This window comes from Trachypithecus francoisi, unplaced genomic scaffold (genome assembly GCF_009764315.1).
Source record: "Trachypithecus francoisi isolate TF-2019V2 unplaced genomic scaffold, Tfra_2.0 Lachesis_group5, whole genome shotgun sequence".
Taxonomy (NCBI): domain Eukaryota; kingdom Metazoa; phylum Chordata; class Mammalia; order Primates; family Cercopithecidae; genus Trachypithecus; species Trachypithecus francoisi.
This window is the reverse complement of record NW_022681470.1, coordinates 95,107,855-95,126,215: the sequence shown is the minus strand read 5'-3', so window position 1 is coordinate 95,126,215 and position 18,361 is coordinate 95,107,855. Positions and strand designations below refer to the sequence as shown.

The 18,361-nt window shown below is 48.6% G+C and overlaps 1 protein-coding gene across 3 annotated transcripts in view; it reads left to right on the top strand.

The window, feature by feature from the left end:
• IL6R (interleukin 6 receptor) overlaps positions 1-18,361 on the top strand; it is a 53,069-nt gene that overhangs the window by 13,308 nt on the left and 21,400 nt on the right. For all 3 annotated transcript variants that reach the window (XM_033198711.1, XM_033198710.1, XM_033198712.1), the window contains exons 6-8: positions 7,775-7,821; positions 9,575-9,644; positions 14,248-14,341. In XM_033198711.1, coding sequence (XP_033054602.1) covers positions 7,775-7,821; positions 9,575-9,644; positions 14,248-14,341 — 211 coding nt within the window. The remainder of the gene's footprint in view (positions 1-7,774; positions 7,822-9,574; positions 9,645-14,247; positions 14,342-18,361) is intronic.

Sequence of the window (18,361 nt, the reverse complement as noted above, 5' to 3'; positions counted from 1 at the left end):
TCCATTGTGTAGAGATACCACATTTTGTTGATTCATTCATTCGTCAGGGGACACTGGGTTTGCTTCCCCATTTTGATTGTTGTGCATAATGCTGCTATAAACATGGGTGTGAAATATCTGTTTAGATTCCTGCTTTCAGTTCTTTTGTGTGTATATACTCAGAAGTATATTTGTGGCATCATTTGGTAATTCTAATTTTAAATTTTCATGGAAATGCCATGCCGTTTTCCACAGTGGCTGCACGATTTTACACTTACACTGGAGTGTATAAGGGTTCCAGTTTCTCCACATCCTTGCCAACACTTATTATTTTTCATTTTGCTGCAATAGTCCTCCTTATGGATGTGAAGTGTTATCTCATTGTGGTTTTGATTTGCATTTCCCTAATGATTGATGTCTTTTTTGAGACAGAGTCTCACTCTGTCACCCAGTCCAGAGTGCAGTGGGGCAATCTTGGCTCACTACAACCTCCACCTCCTGGGTTCAAGTGATTTTCGTGCCTCAGCTTCCCGAGTAGTTGGGATTGGCGTGCACCACCCAGCTAATTTTTGTATTTTTAGCAGAGATGGGGTTTTGCCGTGTTGGCGAGGCTGCTCTCAAACTCCTGACCTCAAGTGAGCCGCCCGTCTAGGCCTCTCAAAGTACCGGCATTACAGGCGTGAGCCACCACGCCCAGGCTGAGCATCTTTTCATGTGCTTCTTGGCCATTCATGTATCTTTGGAGAAATATCTATTCATATAGAAAGTTCTTTCTTAGGTGAACCTATCTCTGGCCTCACTGGCCCTTGCTCTGTCCTCAGGGATAACCGATGACAAATTTCCTAGTCTGCTCTCTCTAAATTCTTTTGGAGTTCCCAGACTTGCATCGGCTTGGGCTCCTCTTCCCAAGCTGTTACATGGAATGGTCTATGAATTCTTTACCTGTCTGGCCCCTTTCCTCTGAGTCTGGTCTCATTTGTGGATGTCCCTCTTTAAGTTGCTGACACCCTCCCTCTATTGGAAGATGGTGTGGTGGGAGCTGTCTGGCCAGCACTGGGTATGGTCTTCACTTTCCAGCCTCGGGTGGACATACTTCTGTGGCATAGACACAGCTTCTGTGGGAGCTCAGTTGGTTTCTTCTCACATAAGGAGCGGAAGACTTTGAGCCCTCCACCCTATACATATGTGGTTTGAGGCAGGGGAAGTCTTCAAAACCCAGTGGTGAATACATCCAAGAAAGAAACCTGCTGCTCCCCTCTCTGCTGAGGGCAGAGCAAGAGGAACTTGGATGATTCTGATGCAAGAGGGGGATTCAGGTTGGAAATTGGCAGACAGTTCTGAAAAATAAGAGGAAGGTTAGAACACTAGGTGAGGTGTTATGGACCACAGTTATTTGGCTGTTAGGGATGCGTCAGTGTACTAGACACTGTATCACCATGTGGGGTGAGCTTATCCGCCACAAGGACCTTCAGCTCTCAAGGCCCAGACAGACAGGATGCACCTGCCTCCCAGCCTAGGTGTGGGAGGGGTGGCCTTTGGGAGACACAGAGGTCCTGGGAAGCACCTGGGAGTCAGGTTTTATGACCTTGGTAAAGTTAGTTCAGCTCTCAGAGCCTCAGTCTTGTCATCTGTAAAGTAGGGATGATAGCACCAATCCTGTTCCTTTCAGAGAGTTTTTGTGAGTCTGATGAAAAAATATTCTTTAGAAATGCTAAAGCATACTGCACATGTAAGGGGATCAGCAATTACAGGACAGTGCTACTTCTTGGGAGGAGGAGAGTGGGACCAGAGGCATCCCAGAATCAGTATCCTGGAGGCCATCCTGAACTCACTGCGTTAGAATCTGGAGGAGGAAATGGAGTGGGTGGTTTGAGAAAGCTTTCCTGGTGGTTTTAGTATGTGCCTGAGGGGGCTGGAGGAGGGCGTATGCCCCACCGTAGTATATCTAATATGTAATAGATGGTGCTTACAGCGCGATAAGGCTGTAAGCAGACTGTTTTGTTGGGGCAGTTTAGAGATAGCAGGAAAAGCTTCATGGAGGAGGTGACAATTGAATTGTGTCTTGAAGGATGTGTAGGAGGGTCCCAGATAGAAAATGGGGATTGTAGGCAGAGGGAACAGCAGGTACAAAGGCACGGAACTGTGAGCAAGGGGAGGGTGGCAGGGAGCTGCTTGGTGAGGCTGACAGATATGTGGGTGGGTGGTGTGAGTGGGACAGGTGGAGGCTGGCCTTGGTGGGCCCCTGCAGGAGTGGAAGTGGAATGCCATAGAGGGGGGCTCTGGAGTCTGGACTTCAGCAGGTGCTGAAGGTGCCCTTGAGGCTGGGGCTTGGCCCCCACACAGACTGTAGCCCAGGACAGCCTTTTGCATGAAGTTGGGGGTCCCAGAGTCACTCTGTCGTAGCCCTGCTTTGGCCAGCAAGGCCAGGTCACGTCTGTTAGCAGCTGCAGTGGCGGCTCATGGAAATTGTGCAGGCTGGTACCCATGGACAGGGCGCATGGTCGGCGGCTTTCTCTCAAGCGGGAGTTCTGAATTTATTCTCTCCTGATAGGAGTTCTCCCTGTCACATCAACATTGAGTCTGGGGAAACCACAAAATCATTTTCCTCTTTTTTTTTTTTTAGAGATGGGATCTCACTCTGTTGCCCAAGCCGGAGTGCAGTGGTGTAATCATAGCTCACTCCAGCCTTGAACTCCTGCCTCAGCCTCTGAGTAGCTAGCACTATAGGCATGCATCACGATGCCCGGCTAATTTTTTAAAAAATGTTTTACAGAGATGAGGTCACCCTATGTTGCACAGGCTTTGAGTGATCCTCCTGCCTCGGCCTCCCAAAGTTCTGGGATTGATAGCCATGAGCCACTGAGCCAGGCTGGAGCCCCTTTTCAAAGAGGGCATGGGGCAAAATGCCTGGGAAAAGCCCATTAGGCACAAGGGGATTATTCCTTGCTCCTCACAAATCCCTTTCACTCCCTCCTTTATTCCCCAAGAATGGGAATCACACCTGTTGGAGGAGGTACTGCCAAAGGTTTGCATTTGCACATGAGGGGGTGCCCTGAAGCCAGGACTGAGCAGTCGGTCCCTCCAGCTATATTATTATCTTCTCAAACTCTTTGGTCGTCCATTCTGGAGGAGTTTGTTTTGTTCCTCTCTGCAGCACTCCCAAGAGGGACATTCTGGGGTTACAGAGGCTTGGTTACACATTTCTGGAGAGATTTTGCCCTGTTCACTTCTCCATGTGGCATCCCCAAATTCCCTCTCGGCCCTGTTTTCTGCAGCTTTCTGGTACATTCCACTGGGGGCCCTGCCCACTTCTACTGCATCCCCTGCCACTTTGTGCAGAGCACTGACTCTGGAGTCAGGTAGCATTCGGTATAGTTGCTGCCCTTGCCCTTGACTAGCACGACCTGGGGAAGTACCTCACCGAGACTCAGTTAGCTTATTTGTCAGGTGGAAATAGTAATGTCTGCCTCAAAAAACCCAAACCCCAGCCTTGCTGGGTTGTGAGTCTTCAATGAGGTGAGAAGCAATTAGCACAGAGCCTGGCACATGACAAGGGTGCAATAAATGCCAGCAGGAGTGCCTTTCACCCGTGTCTCCTGCCAAGCCTGTCTCTAGAGCTCTGGATTCATGTCTTCAACTCGGCTCAGACTTCTGGCCAGATCCTCCCTACTGTGCCAGGTGCTCAGCATGACCCAAACCAAACATATCACACCTCTCACAGACCTCCCTGCCCTGCTTGTCCAGGGGACAGACACCCCACCCACCCAGCTACCCAGCCAGGAGCTTGCACATCACGCCAAACGTCTCTGCCTTGTTTTGGATTCTCACCACATCTCAGTAGTATCTAGCAGTCAGCCGTCCTGGTGCACTCCACTCTTTGTGCCTCTCTCCACGACCCTCCTCCCACATCCTCCCTTTGCCTACCCACCTGACATCCCTGTGCACAACTGGGCGATTCCTAAACATTGGGATTTCATGGGTCTGTAAAATTTCAAAAACAATTCTGGGGACCAATTAAGGTTGCCAGCTTTTTTTTTTTTTGACGGAGTTTCGCTCTTTTTGCCCAGGTTGGAGTTCAGTGGCGTGATCTCGGCTCACTGCAACCTCTACCTCCTGGGTTCAAGCGATTCTCCTGCGTCAGCCTCCCGAGTAGCTGGGATTACAGGCATGCGCCACCACACCCAGCTAATTTTGTATTTTTAGTAGAGATGGGGTTTCTCCATGTTGGTCAGGCTGATCTTGAACTCCTGACCTCAGGTGATCCGCCCACCTCGGCCTCCCAAAGTACGGGGATTACAGGCATGAGCCACCATATCTGGCTGGTTGCCAGCTTTTAATTTTGCTAAGTAAGGACATAAAATGTAACAAGTGAGTGACAAATAGCTATTAGCATTTACCATCACCATACTTTCTCTTTCTTTTTTTTTGAGACAGTCTCGCTCTGTTGCCCAGGCTGGAGTGCAGTGGCACGATCTCCGCTCACTGCAAGCTACACCACCTCCTGGGTTCACGCCATTCTCCTGCCTCAGCCTCCCTAGAAGCTGGGACTACAGGCGCCCGCCACCACGCCCGGCTAATTTTTTTGTATTTTTAGTAGAGACGGGGTTTCGCTGTGTTCGCCAGGATGGTCTCAATCTCCTGACCTCGTGATCCGCCCGCCTCGGCCTCCCAAAGTGCTGGGATTACAGGCATGAGCCACTGCGCCCGGCCAGCCATCACCATAATTTCTTAAAAGAAAAGATGCTTGATTGGGCGTGGTGGCTCAGGCCTATAATCCCAGTACTTTAGGAGGCTGAGGGGGGAGGATTGCCTGAGCCCAGGAGATAGAGATCAGCCAGCTACCATAAGGAGACCCTGTCTTTACAAAAAAAAAAAAAGTTTAGAAAAAATTAGTCGGGCATAGCAGTGCATACCTGTAGTCCTAGCTAAGTGGGAGGCTGAGGTGGGAGGATCACCTGAGCCCAGCAGTTGGAGGCTGCAATGAGCTATGATTCCTCTACTGCACTCCAGCCTGGGCAACAGAGCCAGACCCTGTCTTAATAACAAAAAATGACCCTGCTTTAACTGCCCTCCCACACCCATCCCCCCAAATGAGGAAGGGTGAAACCTCAGAACGAGGGGCGCTTTTGGCACCCAGACACCATGGAGATGTACACACAGCTTTTTCTGAAGCTGGCGTTTGGGACCCAGCTGGAAGTGAGTCATTTCTCCTAGGGAGGCTCCTCAGTGAGGTTTATTTATTTGTTTCTGTACGAATAGAGGAGCAGTGATGAGCTGTCTGTTGGGTGGTTGAAAGGCTGTGAGGAAAGGTGTGAAGTAGGGTCTGCTGGCTCAGCATGGAGGAGCTGCCTGGCGCTGCTGAGCCTGTGGGTCCCACGGTCTCTCCTCCCCTCTTCCTGTGGCTTTGTGGTTCATTCCCACTTTAACCCCAGCAACCTGAGCCGCCAGAGGTTACTGGGCATTCTCTGGGCCACAGGCTGTGTTGGGGGTCAGGACTGTGGGTAGAAACTTTCTTCCTGAAGCATCTGTCTTGAGTATAGTATGGGGAGCCTTTAAAAAACCCTAATGACTGCGTCTCATTTCCATGGTTCTGCGGTGACAAGCAAGGTGGAGCCTATAAGGCTCCAGACAAAGCTGACTCTGGCTGGGTTTGGCAGACTGCTGGGCCGCATGAGCATCCGTGGGCAGCCATATTTTCTATTTAGGGCTGCCCCATCTTCTTGTTTTCTTCTTCTTCTTTTTTTTTTTTAGAGACAAGGTTTGACTATGTTACCAAGGCTGGTCTCAAACTCCTGGCCTCAAGGGATTCTCCCGCCTCAGTCTCCCAAATTGCTGGGATTACAGGTGGGAGTCCGGCCTGCTCCGTCTTCTTTGTCTTCTGATTTTAGCTTTCATTCTAGCGTCTCCATGCCCTCAGGTCATGCTTTAGATACCCTGGGCTATGAGTGTATGACTGTTCTCTGCTGGGCTGGGCTGAGCTGGGAACCACACAAAGGAATAAGAAACTGGGTCCCGCCCATGAATTCTAGGTTCAATTCTGGTCACACTTGCTGTGCAGCCTTGAACAAGTCGCTTTCCCTCTCTGGGCCTCTGTTTCCCCTCTGTACAATGGGAAGAGTGGATGCATTCTTATACTCCCTCTAGTGCTGCGGGTGTGTGGTTTCCCCCTTACTGGTGACAGCATATTCCAGGAATTCTGGAAACCCTCCCCCACGCAGAAGCAGCATCACACTCTCCCCGCCTCCTAGCTAGTCCTTCTTACTCCTGGCCCAGTGAGGCTCATGATTTTTGTATAAACCATTCTGTGGAATTTTAGAATTCTTGATGGAAAAATGATGAGCTGACAAGAAAATATTTTGAAATCCAGAGCATTCCACTCACTGCCTGTTACGGTTAAGGCCCAGGCTTTCGCTTGGATGCCTAGCCTCCTCTTGCCTTGGGGTTTCTGCAGAAACACTGTTCCTGTGGAGGGGGAGGGAGCCGTGAGGGTGCCTGGTCCACATCCCTGCTGCTGCAATGTGTACTAAACCCACACAGGCAAATGAATATTTGTTTGTTATATATTTTTTATTGCAAAAAGGTGCATAGAAGGAAATTGAAATAGTGCTTATCTCTGGTGATGTGTATCTTTCCATTTTCTTCTTCCTGTGTACAAATATATAGTTATTATATATACCGTATTACACAATAAATAATCATAAAAATATATTTCTTTAGAAAGTTTGGATCAAAATACGTGGAATTTTTCTTGTCTTGCATTTTTCATACAGCATTATGTCATGTCTTCAATGTTTTTCTAAAATATTTTTGGCCAGGCGTGGTGGCACACGCCTGTAGTCCCAGATACTTGGGAAGCTGAGATGGGAGGATCACTGAAGCCCAGAAGTTAAAGCTACAGTGAGCCATCATCATACCATTGCACTGCAGCCTGGCGACGGAGGGAGACCCTATCTCTGAAAATGTATAATAATTGGCCAGGCACGGTAGCTCATGTCTGTAATCCGAGCACTTTGGGAGGCAAAGCGGGTAGATCACCTGAGGTCAGGAGTTCGAGACGAGCCTGGCCAATATGATGAAATCCTGTCTCTACTAAAAATACAAAAATTAGCTGGGTGTGGTGGTGGGCGCCTATAATCCCAACTACTTGGGAGGCTGAGGCAGAAGAATCACTTGAACCTAGTGGGTGGAGGTTGCAGTGAGCCAAGATCATGCCACTTCACTCCAGCCTGGGCGAAAGAGTGAAACTCCATCTCAAAAAAAATATGTATATATATATATATGTATATATATAAAAAATAAATTTTAAAAGTTTCTGCATTATGTACTTATATTTTCTATAACTAGTCCCTTATGGTTGGATATTTGGTTATGTCCAGCATGCTGTTTTTTTTTTTCTTTTTTGTTTGAGATAGAGTTTCACTCTTGTTGCCCAGGCTGGAGTGCAATGACATGATCTCTGCTTACCGCAACCTCCGCCTCCCAGGTTCAAGTGATTCTCCTGCCTCAGCCTCCCAAGTAGCTGGGATTACAGGCATGTGCCAGCACACCTGGCTAATTTTGTATTTTCAGTAGAGATGGGGTTTCTCCATGTTGGTCAGGCTGGTCTGGGACTCCGGACCTCAGATGATCTGCCCAGCTTCCCAAAGTGCTGGGATTACAGGTGTGAGCCACCGTGCCCAGTCCATGCTATTCTTTTAAATAACATTGAGATGAACTTTTTTCTGATTTTCAAGCCCCTGAGACAGGACTCCGGGGCCCGTGAATCACTAGTAACAACGCTTTCTTCTGTCCACAGAATCCAGGAGTCCTCCAGCTGAGAATGAGGTGTCCACCCCCACGCAGGTGAGCTCCTGTTCTTGTAAAAGGGTCAGGGCAGCAGCACCTAGTGGTTAGGAGTGTGGGCGGATGCCGGACTGAATTTGGTTTAAATCCCAGCTCTGTCACTTAGTAGAAATGTGGCTGTGGTGAGTTATCTGTGCTTTTCAAGCCTCTGTGAATGGGAATCATAAAAATTATCTTGTCCCAGGACTGTAAAGAGTGGAGCAGCATTGGCCTGGCACGCAGAACTGCCCTGCATCTAGCGGCAGCTATTTCATCTCTGAGCTTTTTTGGACACTGCTAACGGCTTAGCTTGAGATTGGATTCTGTTCATCTGAGTCCTTCCCCTGTGGACTCCTGGTGTCATAACTTGCTGGAAAGAGGATTACCTCTGAAGCTGCTTAACAAATTCCATGAGTAATCCAATTTCCTATCCAACTATATCTCCTCCTGTGGCCCTTAATTCCCTAAATGCTAAGCTGGAAGGCACAGCCACTTCTGGAGCTGTGCAGCACAAGGAAGGAGCCTGGGGCTCTTGAACCTTATCTGTGTTCCATGTAGGAACAGCTGCAGGTGGAGCCCATACCCATGGGGCTAGAGTGCTCCCAACACAGGTTCTGGGGAAACTGACACCAACTGAGGACTGGCCTCATCCTGCTAAACTGTGAGCCTTGCATTTGCTATTTCATTGGCTCCTTATGTTAATGTTACAAGGGAGTGCTTGTAAGGGCTGCTTAACATGGGGTAAGAAGTCTGAGGCCAGGGCCAGGCGCCGGGGCTCACGCCTGTAATCCCAGCACTTTGGGAGGCCAAGGCGGGCAGATCATCTGAGGTGAGGAGTTCAAGACCAGCCTGACCAACATGGAGAAACCCTGTCTCTACTGAAAATACAAAATTAGCTGGGTGTGGTGGCACATGCCTGTAGTCCCAGCTATCTGGGAGGCTGAGGCAGGAGAATTGCTTGAGCCTTGGAGGCGGAGGGTGCGGTGAGCCAAGATCGCACCATTGCACTCCAGCCTGGGCAACAAGAACGAAACTCCATCTCAACAAAAGAAAAAAAAAAAAAAAAGGGAAGTCTGAGGCCAGGTGCAGTGGCTCACTCCTGTAATCCCAGCACTTTGGGAGGCTGAGGCGGGTAGATCACCTGAGGTCAGGAGTTCAAGACCAGCCTGGCCAACATGGTGAAATCCCATCTGTACTAAAAACACAAAAATTAGCTGGGCGTGGTGGTGCGTGCATGTAATCCCAGCTATTCAGGAGGCTGAGGCTGGAGAATCACTTGAACACGGGAAGCATAGGTTGCAGAGATCATGCCATTGCACTCCAGCTTGGGCGACAAGAATCTCCATTTCTTTTGTGAAACTTCATTTCACAAAAAAACAAAAAATAAACAGAAATCTGTGCAAGGTGACATAGCTCGTAAGTGGTGGAGCCAGGATTCCAGTCACAGTGGTACCTGCACCCTTGCATCGGACCTATAAGGACAACAGCTGCTTCAGTGTATCCACTGAGCATCTTCTCTGTGCAGGGTGCTGTGCCCTTCAGCTTTTGGTGGAGAGGCAGGTGGAAAGAAAGCCCCACCCTTAGCAGACACGGTGTGGATAGAAAAAATGCAAATAATAGTGTTATTGATTTTTCCACTGTTGTGAATGAAATGGAGAAAGGAATGCTTTGGGCGGATCAGGGAGGACTCTGAGGAGGAGGTACCTCCTGAACTGGATCTGAATGATGGTGGAATCTGCAGAAACAGGCTGATGGTGAGGAATGTCTCTTTTAGGCACCTACTACTAATAAAGACGATGATAATATTCTCTCCAGAGATTCTGCAAATGCAACAAGCCTCCCAGGTAAGGACTGGGTATTTTCATATTCACAGGGTCTGAGGGACAGATTTGTCTCTGCGGAAAGTCCTTTCTTATTTGGCCAGGTCGTCAGAGGATCAATGGCAGAAATGTTTTTTTTTGGTTTGTTTTTGATTTTGTTTTTTTGAGACAGAGTCTTGCTCTGTTGCCTAGGCTGGAGTGTAGTGCGATCTCGGCTCACCACAACCTCCGCTTCCCGAGTTCAAGTGATTCTCCTGCCACAGCCTCCCGAGTAGCTGGGATTACAGGTGTATACCACCATGCCCGGCTAATTTTTGTATTTTTAGTAGAGACAGGGTTTCACCGTGTTGGCCATGCTGGTCTCGAACTCCTGACCTCATGATCAGCCTGCCTCGGCCTCTCAAAGTGCTGAGATTATAGGCATGAGCCACCGTGCCTGGCCAGAAATATTCTTTTATTACTTTATATGTTGAAGTTTGATATTGTTAGCTAAGATATAATGAGGAGATCGTAAGAAAAATGGGATAAATCAGTGAGATATTTCACAGTTGGCCCACAATACAAATGAATGTGCTGCAAACAAGATTACTGGAGTCTGAAATGGAATACCTATTGAGGGAAATCTTTATTTTGGTTTCAATGAAGCCCTTGATTTCAATGCTTCTGATTCCCTATCCCTGCAAGACCAGGAAAACTTACCAGTATTTGAATCAAGAAAGATCACAAGTCCTGTGTCTGACTAAGTGTATGGGACTTGATGGAATCCAGACTCCAGAGGTTCAGTAGTTGAATGGCTCCAGCTGATGACTCTTGGGCTTTGTGAGGCAGTCCTTGCCCTCGTTCCCCATCCCTGGGTGGATTCCTGCCTGCACCTGATGCTGGCTGCCTCTGCTACAACAGCCCAGGTGCCAAGCCCTACCATGGTGCAGTGCACCTGTGGAAGACCTGCTAAATACCTGGGCCTGCGCTCTGCACAGCTGGGGACTCGGAGAGGATTAGAGCCATCCCTCTTCTCAAGGAGGCTACAGTCCAGGCCCCCACAAAGAGTAAACTGGTAACTGTGACAAAGACCAGAATGTGAGATGGGCGGAAAGGGAGGCACAGATAAAGCAAAGTGGAATTTAGAGATTTGAGAGAGTGCATCAAGCTGAGCAGTCACAGAAAGCTCATGGAGGAGGTGCCATTTGAAATAGGCTTTGAATGGTATGGGTGGGATGCAAGAGGTTGAGTGTTCAAAGGTTGCTATGGGCCGGGCGCAGTGGCTCACACCTGTAATCCCAGCACTTTGGGAGGCCGAGGTGGGAGAATCACCTGAGATCAGGAGTTCAAGACTAGCCTGGCCAACATGGTGAAACCCCATGTCTACTAAAAAATACAAAAATTAGCCGGGCGTGATGGTGGGTGCCTATAATCCCAGCTACTTGGGAGGCTGAGGCAGGAGAATCGCTTGAACCCGGGAGGTGGAGGTTGCAGTGAGCCAAGATTGAGCCACTGCACTCTATCCTGGGCCACAGAGTGAGACTCCATGTCAAAAAAAACAAAAGCAACAGCAACAACAAAAACAAAGGCTGCTATGGAAGAGGGGACCCTCTAGTCCTCTCCGTCCACCCTTACTGATGATTTTTTTTTAAACTTTTTTTAAAGATCAGCCCATGGATGGTCTTTAGTGAGGTCTTTTTTTTTTTTTTTTTTTTTTTTCTTGAGATCTGACCTTGTGATCCACCCGCCTTGGCCTCCCAAAGTGCTGGGATTACAGGTGTGAACCACTGCGCCCAGCCTGTTACTGATGATTTTATCCAGCTTCATGTCACTAAAGACCATCCACAGGCTGGCAACTCCCAATTTTATATCCCTACCCTGATCTGTCCACTAAGACCCAGACTCATGTACCCAACTGCCTAGTTGACACATGGGACATCCGCTAGCAGTCTCAAATATATATATATATATATATATATATATTTTTTTTTTTTTTTTAAGATAGATTTTTTGCTCCTGTTGCCCAGGCTGGAGTGCAATGGTGTGATCTCAGCTCACCGAAACCTCTGCCTCCTGGGGTCAAGCGATTCTCCTGCCTCAGCCTCCTGAGTAGCTGAGATTACAGGGATGCGCCACCACGCCCAGCTGATTTTGTATTTTTAGTAGAAACAGGGTTTCTCCATGTTCGTCAGGCTGGTCTCGAACTTCCAACCTCAGGTGATCTGCCCACCTCAGTCTCCCAAAGTGCTGGGATTACAGGTGTGAGCCACCGCGCCTGGCCAGCATTCTCAAATTTCACATGTCTGAAAGAGAACACCTGACACCTCCCCACCTCTTCAACCCAGATCTGTTCTTCTCCATCTTCCCTATCTCAATAACTGGTACTGCATTTGCTCAGATGCGGAGGATCGGGCATGCTTCCTCCCTACTCCTCATCCTGTGGCCAGTCCCTCAGCAAGTGTTGTCCTTGTGCTTTGAGACGTATCTAGGAGCTGACCACTCCTCACCATCTCCAGTGCCAACACCCAGTCCAGCCCCTGCCACCTCTCATCCGGCAGGGTTTCCTGGGCTGCCAACTGGTCTACCAACTTCTAGGCTTAACCCCCAACCAACTCTTTTCCAACCAGCACTTAGAGTGTCCCTTAAAACACAAATCCAAGCTCTCTCTGGCTCAGTGCCATCTTCCCTAGAGTATAAGTCAAAGTCCTGACAAAGTCCCCAGTTTCTACGGGGAGTCTCAGTGAAGCCATGTGGTCCCCTATGTTTAGACGTTGCCTCTCCATTCTCCCTTTCCTCGCTCTGCCCCAGCCACAGTGCCCTCTTTGCTCCTCCACACATGCTCTACCTCAGGGCCTTTGCACTTGCTGTGTGCTCTGCGTGGACAGGCTTCCTCTGACGTCCACTTGGCCAGCTCCTTCCTATCACTCAAGTCTCTGCTCAGATACACCCTTCTCCGGCAACCTTTTCCTGAGAATGTTTTTAAAAAACATTTGTTTGTCTGTCTTCCTTGATTGGATGTAAGATCCATTTAGGCACATGATAGGCACTCAAAGAATATTTGTTGGATGAAAGAAGGAACAAATATATGGCTTGGTGCTGTGGCTCATGCCTGTAATCCCAGCACTTTTGGAGGCCGAGGTGGGTGGATCCCCTAAGGTCAGGAGTTGGAGACCAGCTTGGGCAACATGGCAAAACCCCATCTCTACAAAAAATACAAAAATTAGCCGGGCGTGGTAGCACATGCCTGTTGTCCCAGGTACTTGGGAGGCTGAGGTAGGAGGATTGCTTGAACCCGGGAGGTGTAGGCTGCAGTGAGCAGAGATCACACCACTGCACTCCAGCCTGGGTGACAAGAGCGAGACTCCATTTCAAAAAAAAAGAAGGAACAAATATAAAAGATGATGAAATATTAATAAATAAGCAAGCCAAGCATACTGCTTTCATTACACGGATGCATCTCTCAAGAGACATGGGACACTGCCCACTCACCAGTCTGGGCTCATTGCACTGCCTGCCTCCAGTAGGCATCTGAAGTGATGACTGGCAGGCAGCCTCTTCTTCAGCAGTGGATTGCATTTTGGGTAGAAGAGCCTGAATGCTGGGTCCATACAACTGTGACTGCATTCCCAGCAGAAGGAGATGGTTTTGCTTAGATGTGCCCTCTGTCCAGTCCAGGGACTCTGGCAGTGGTAGGAAGAGCCTTTCTGTGGGAAGACATGGCTGCTTGCAAAGCTAGTTTGTTCTTTCCTTCATTCAAGGACATATTTTGGAGATCCTACTTTGTATTCGGCACTGTGTAAGCTGCTGGCAGTGTTACAGTGAAAAAGACACATGCGGTCCCTGCCTTCAGGAAACTCAATCTAGAGGTGGAACTGGAGAAATAACTGGGAGGGGCAGTTGCTTAGCTTGGAGTGGGGTCAGTTCTCAAAGGAAGTGACATCACTTCATTTGAGATCCAAAGGCCAAGTAGGGACTGGACAGCAAAGGGGTACAGCAAAGGTGGAGAAAGCAGACAGGCGAGAAGAGGGAACGTGTGTGGAGAGCCCTGGGGGAAAAAGATCATGGCTTGTTGGAGAACTGAATGATGTTCATATGGCTGGGGCTTGAGTACCAAATGCAGGGACAGGCAAGAGATGACACCCACATGGAGAAAACTGCTTCCAAATATTTGGTTTAAAGCATCCAATCCTCTCTGACATTGTCCTCACAGGAACTGCCACCAAGGAGGTCCCCAAAGCCTTCTGTTTGTTGTACCCTCTTTGTGTCTTATGGGGGCAGGTAGAATGCCACCAGAAAAACCACTCTGAAAGTGAATAGGAGTCCGTGGCTAGCCACAGGCGCTCAGAAACCCTGAGCTTGAGGTGTCTCTCTTGCCACATGGTGGAATCCTGAGGTCTGCCAGATTAAGCTGGGGGTGGTTCTTCTAGAGTGGGCTTTGTTAAGAAACAAACAAACAAAAAACAGTTAAGCTTGTCAAGTGGCCTGTTGGTTGGCAGAGCTGTTTCATTTTCTGGGAGAGGGGTTAGAGGGAAAGGTTCCTTTGAGGCTTTTGACAGCACCAGCTCAGTGGTTTTCTTCTCCTCCTCCTGTTCCTTTTTCTCCATATTCTCCTCTTCCTCCTCTATCTTCATTTTTTTTTTTAACCTAGTGCAAGATTCTTCTTCGGTACCCCTGCCCACATTCCTGGTTGCTGGAGGGAGCCTGGCCTTCGGAACGCTCCTGTGCATTGCCATTGTTCTGAGGTGAGTTGGGTCCTGGGGGATGGCCCTGTGGTGTTCTCATATTTATGTAGCTTTCCTTTGCCCATTATGAAATTTACAGTGTATTTATTCATTCATTTATCCATTCATCAAATGAATGCATACACCACAGCACACACAGCGCCTAGTATTATGCCAAGCCCTGTTTTAGGTGCTACAGGAAACAATGCTGGGCAGGGCAGATACAGTCTCAGGAAGAAGCCAGACACTAAGAGGTAATCACTGCCGTGGTAAGAGCTACAAAAAGCATGCCATGGTGAGGAGAACTGACCTGGCATTAAGGAGGAAGAGGAATTGGTCTGAGAAAGAAGAGGGTTCTTTTCTTTTTTTTTGAGTCAGCATCTCACTCTGTCACCCAGGCTGGAGTGCCGTGGTGCAATCTCACCTCACAGGACAACCTCTGCCTCCCAGGTTCAAGTGATCCTCCCACCTTAGCCTCTGGAGTAGCTGGGACTGCAGGTGCACACCACCCCTCCTAGCTAATTTTTCTATTTTTTGTAGAGATGAGGTCTCATGTTGCCCAGGCTGGTCTTGAACTCCCAGGCTCAAGTGAGCCACCTGCCTTGGCCTCCCAATGTTTTGGGATTACAGGTATGAGCTACTACATCTGGCCCAAAGAGGGTTCTTATGAGAGAAGCCCAGGATGCAATATGGTTGACAGTGTGTGCATGCACGTGTCTGTTGGGGGGCAGCGTGGTTGGGGCAATATGGGGTGAGAAGAGTGGAGAGGTAGGCTGGTGCCAGGTCATAAAAGGCCTTGAAAGAGAGGTGGGAGGAATTTAGGCCTTTTCTTGAGGATAATGAGTGTCTGTTGGAGTTTTAAGAAGAACCTGGGCCAGGCGCAGTGGCTCACGCCTGTAATTCCATCACTTTGGGAGGCCAAGGCAGGTGGATCACCTGAGGTCAGGAGTTCAAGACCAGCCTGGCCAAAATGATAAAACCCTGTCTCTACTAAAAATACAAAAATTAGCCAGGCATGGTAGTGCATGCCTGTAATCCCAACTACTCGGGAGACTGAGGCAGGAGGATCACTTGAACCCAGGAAGTGGAGGTTGCAGTAAGCCGAGATTGTGCCACTGTGCTCCAGCCTGGGCGACAGAATGAGGCTCATCTCAAACAAAGAAAACCAAAAAGTCACTCTCAATGCAGTTTGGAGACTGGATGAGGTGGGTGAAAATGGATACAGTAGCCCAGGGTCTGGGCAAGAGATAGTAAGAAACTGTTTAGGATGATGGCAGTGGATTGGAGAGCCATGAATTGATTTTTTTTTTTTTTTTGAGATGGAATTTTGCTTCTGTTGCCCGGGCTGGAGTGCAGTGGTGCGATCTCTTCTCACTGCAACTTGCGCCAGCACTTTGGGAGGCCGAGGTGGGTGGATCACCTGATGTCAGGAGTTCAAGACCAGCCTGACCAACATGGTGAAACCCCATCTCTGCTAAAAACACAAAATTTAGCTGGGCATAGTGGCACATTCCTATAATCTTAGCTACTCCGGAGGCTGAGGCACAAGAATCGCTTGAACCCAGGAGGCAGAGGTTGCTGTGAGCTGAGATTGCACTCCAGCCTGGGCGACAGAGCAAGACTCTGTCTCAAAAAAAATAAAAAATTAAAAATAACATTTGAGAAGCACCACACAGTTAAATCCAAGGCGCCCAGCAGGACCTCCTTAGGAATATTCCATGTGTCAATCCAGGAACTTAAAGGTCACCTTTCAATGCTCTGCCCTAGTGTTCTTTTCCAGCCATGGTTAGGAAATACTCTTTCAGGCCGAGCTGCACCCTGGCCGCTGTCTCCTCATGCCCATTTCATCCCAATCATCTTCATTCCCTTTGGTCATTGGTTTTGTCATTCATTTCCAAGTTTGCAGAAAAGTCAGCCAACAGTGCCTTCAACGAACAAGCAGTAATGAAATTTTTCAGTGTTCACAATTTTACTGCAGGAACTGGCTGTTTTTCATAAGCTGAAACCCTAAAAGAAGTCAAGCTGGGTCTTCTGGGCAGTGGTTTATTGTGATGATATACAAGTGGAGGTGACATTGCACTCTGTCCTTCTTTCTACACATAGAGAGCTTTCTACACGTTAGCTCATCAGACCCTGCCAGTAGCCCTGACCTAGCTTGACTACCAAGTGTGGTGTGGGTTGAAAGATTAGCAAGATGCCTTCTCAAATTGGGTTCAGGGTTGTTTTCACTTTTCTTTTTCTTTTTTTTTTGAGATGGAGTCTCACTTTGTCACCCAGGCTGGAGTGCAATGGCGCGATCTCGGCTCACTGCAACCTCCGCCTCCCAGGTTCATGCCGTTTTCCTGCCTCAGCCTCCTGAGTAGCTGGGACAACAGGCACCCGCCACCACGCCTCGCTAATTTTTTGTATTTTTTTTTAGTAGAGAGGGGATTTCATAGTAGAGAGGGGGTTTCACTGTGTTAGCCAGGATGGTCTTGGTCTCCTGACCTCGTGATCCGCCCACCTCAGCCTCCCAAAGTGCTGGGATTACAGGCGTGAGCCACCGTGCCCAGCCTTCACTTTGCTCTTTCAATGAAGTAGAGAACAAGCCATCTAAAGGGTGTGTGGAATATAAGATTCTTAATGAGTGGAGGTAGCTTCTTGGAGGACGCAAAGCCTTTTATATATTTTGGCCAGTGAGGGGCCATGTCAGCATTCACGGGTCCACCTCCTGCCTGCCAAAGGATTCCTTGCCTCACCCTAGGTATACCCTCCTGTGTTCTGGCTCTGTGTCTGTATTAGGGATTCAACAGGCTTTTCTCATAACCCACCACAGGCCCTGTAGAGCAGATGTGATAGTCATTTGACAGGGAAGGAAACTGAAGCTAAAAGAGATGGTATGATAACAACTAGTAAGAATAGGCCAGGCACAGTGGCTCACACCTGTAATCCTAGCACTTTGGGAGGCCAAGGCGAGTGGATCACCTGAGGTCAGGAGTTCGAGACCAGCCTGGCCAACATGGCGAAACTCTGCCTCTACTAAAAATACAAAAATTAGCTGGGCGTGGTGGTGCGCGCCTGTAGTCCCAGCTACTCAGGAGGCCGAGGCAGGAGAATCGCTTGAACCCAGGAGGCGGAGGTTGCAGTGAGCCGAGATCACGCCATAGCACTCTAGCCTGGGCAACAGAAGGAGACTCTGTGTCAAAAAAAGAAGAAGAAGAAGAAGGCCAAGAATCAAACCAAAAACTCCTGCTCTTTCTGTAGGGCCTTAGGGGTCATCTGGTCAAACTCTTTTATTTTATAAATGAGGAAACAGCCCCCAAAGGTAAAATGACTTGCCTAAGGACAAGCAAGAACCAGGAGTGGAACACACGCCCTGAGAGTCCCTGCCTATGGCCCCCACCTGCTCTTGGCTAAGAGCTGGGCCCAGCTGCTCCCATCGGCCCACCACTGGCCCTTAACACACCGCATCATCTTGGTGTGTCGTAACGGCAACTAGAGGAGCATCAGGTTGGGAACAGACCTGGTTTGCTATTCTGCTGATGATGCTTGGACACTGGCTGGTTGCTAAACAACCAGAGTCCCTGCAGGCACAGACAGGGTCAGTGCCCTGTGCTGAGAACATGCCAAGAATTTATTTCCTAGCCTAGTGAGTTTCCATTTGCTTCTGTATAAGGCAGATTTGTTTGGAAAGAGGCCAGTTATTTCAAGCGATGAAGAATGCTTCTATTCCCCAAATCCCCTCTGTCTAGCAAAGAGTATAAACTTAGAAATACTGTGGGGCTCCGGGCTGCCAAAATGGCTGAACCATGGTCACCATGGGATGGCCACATTTACAGTAGGTGAAGTGTGAGAGGCAGGTTGACTTCATCTTGCCAGTCTATACTACATTTTTTGTATGGCCCTAAATATTTTTCCAGCAATATCGGTGATTTTTTTCTTTGTCTTTTATTACTCATTCTTTTTTTCTGAATCATAGATGTTTTTTTAAAATTTAAATAGGCTATCGAAAAGGCTTGCCATCTTACAGACGCCAGTTCTTCCCACCCTATTCCCTGTCCC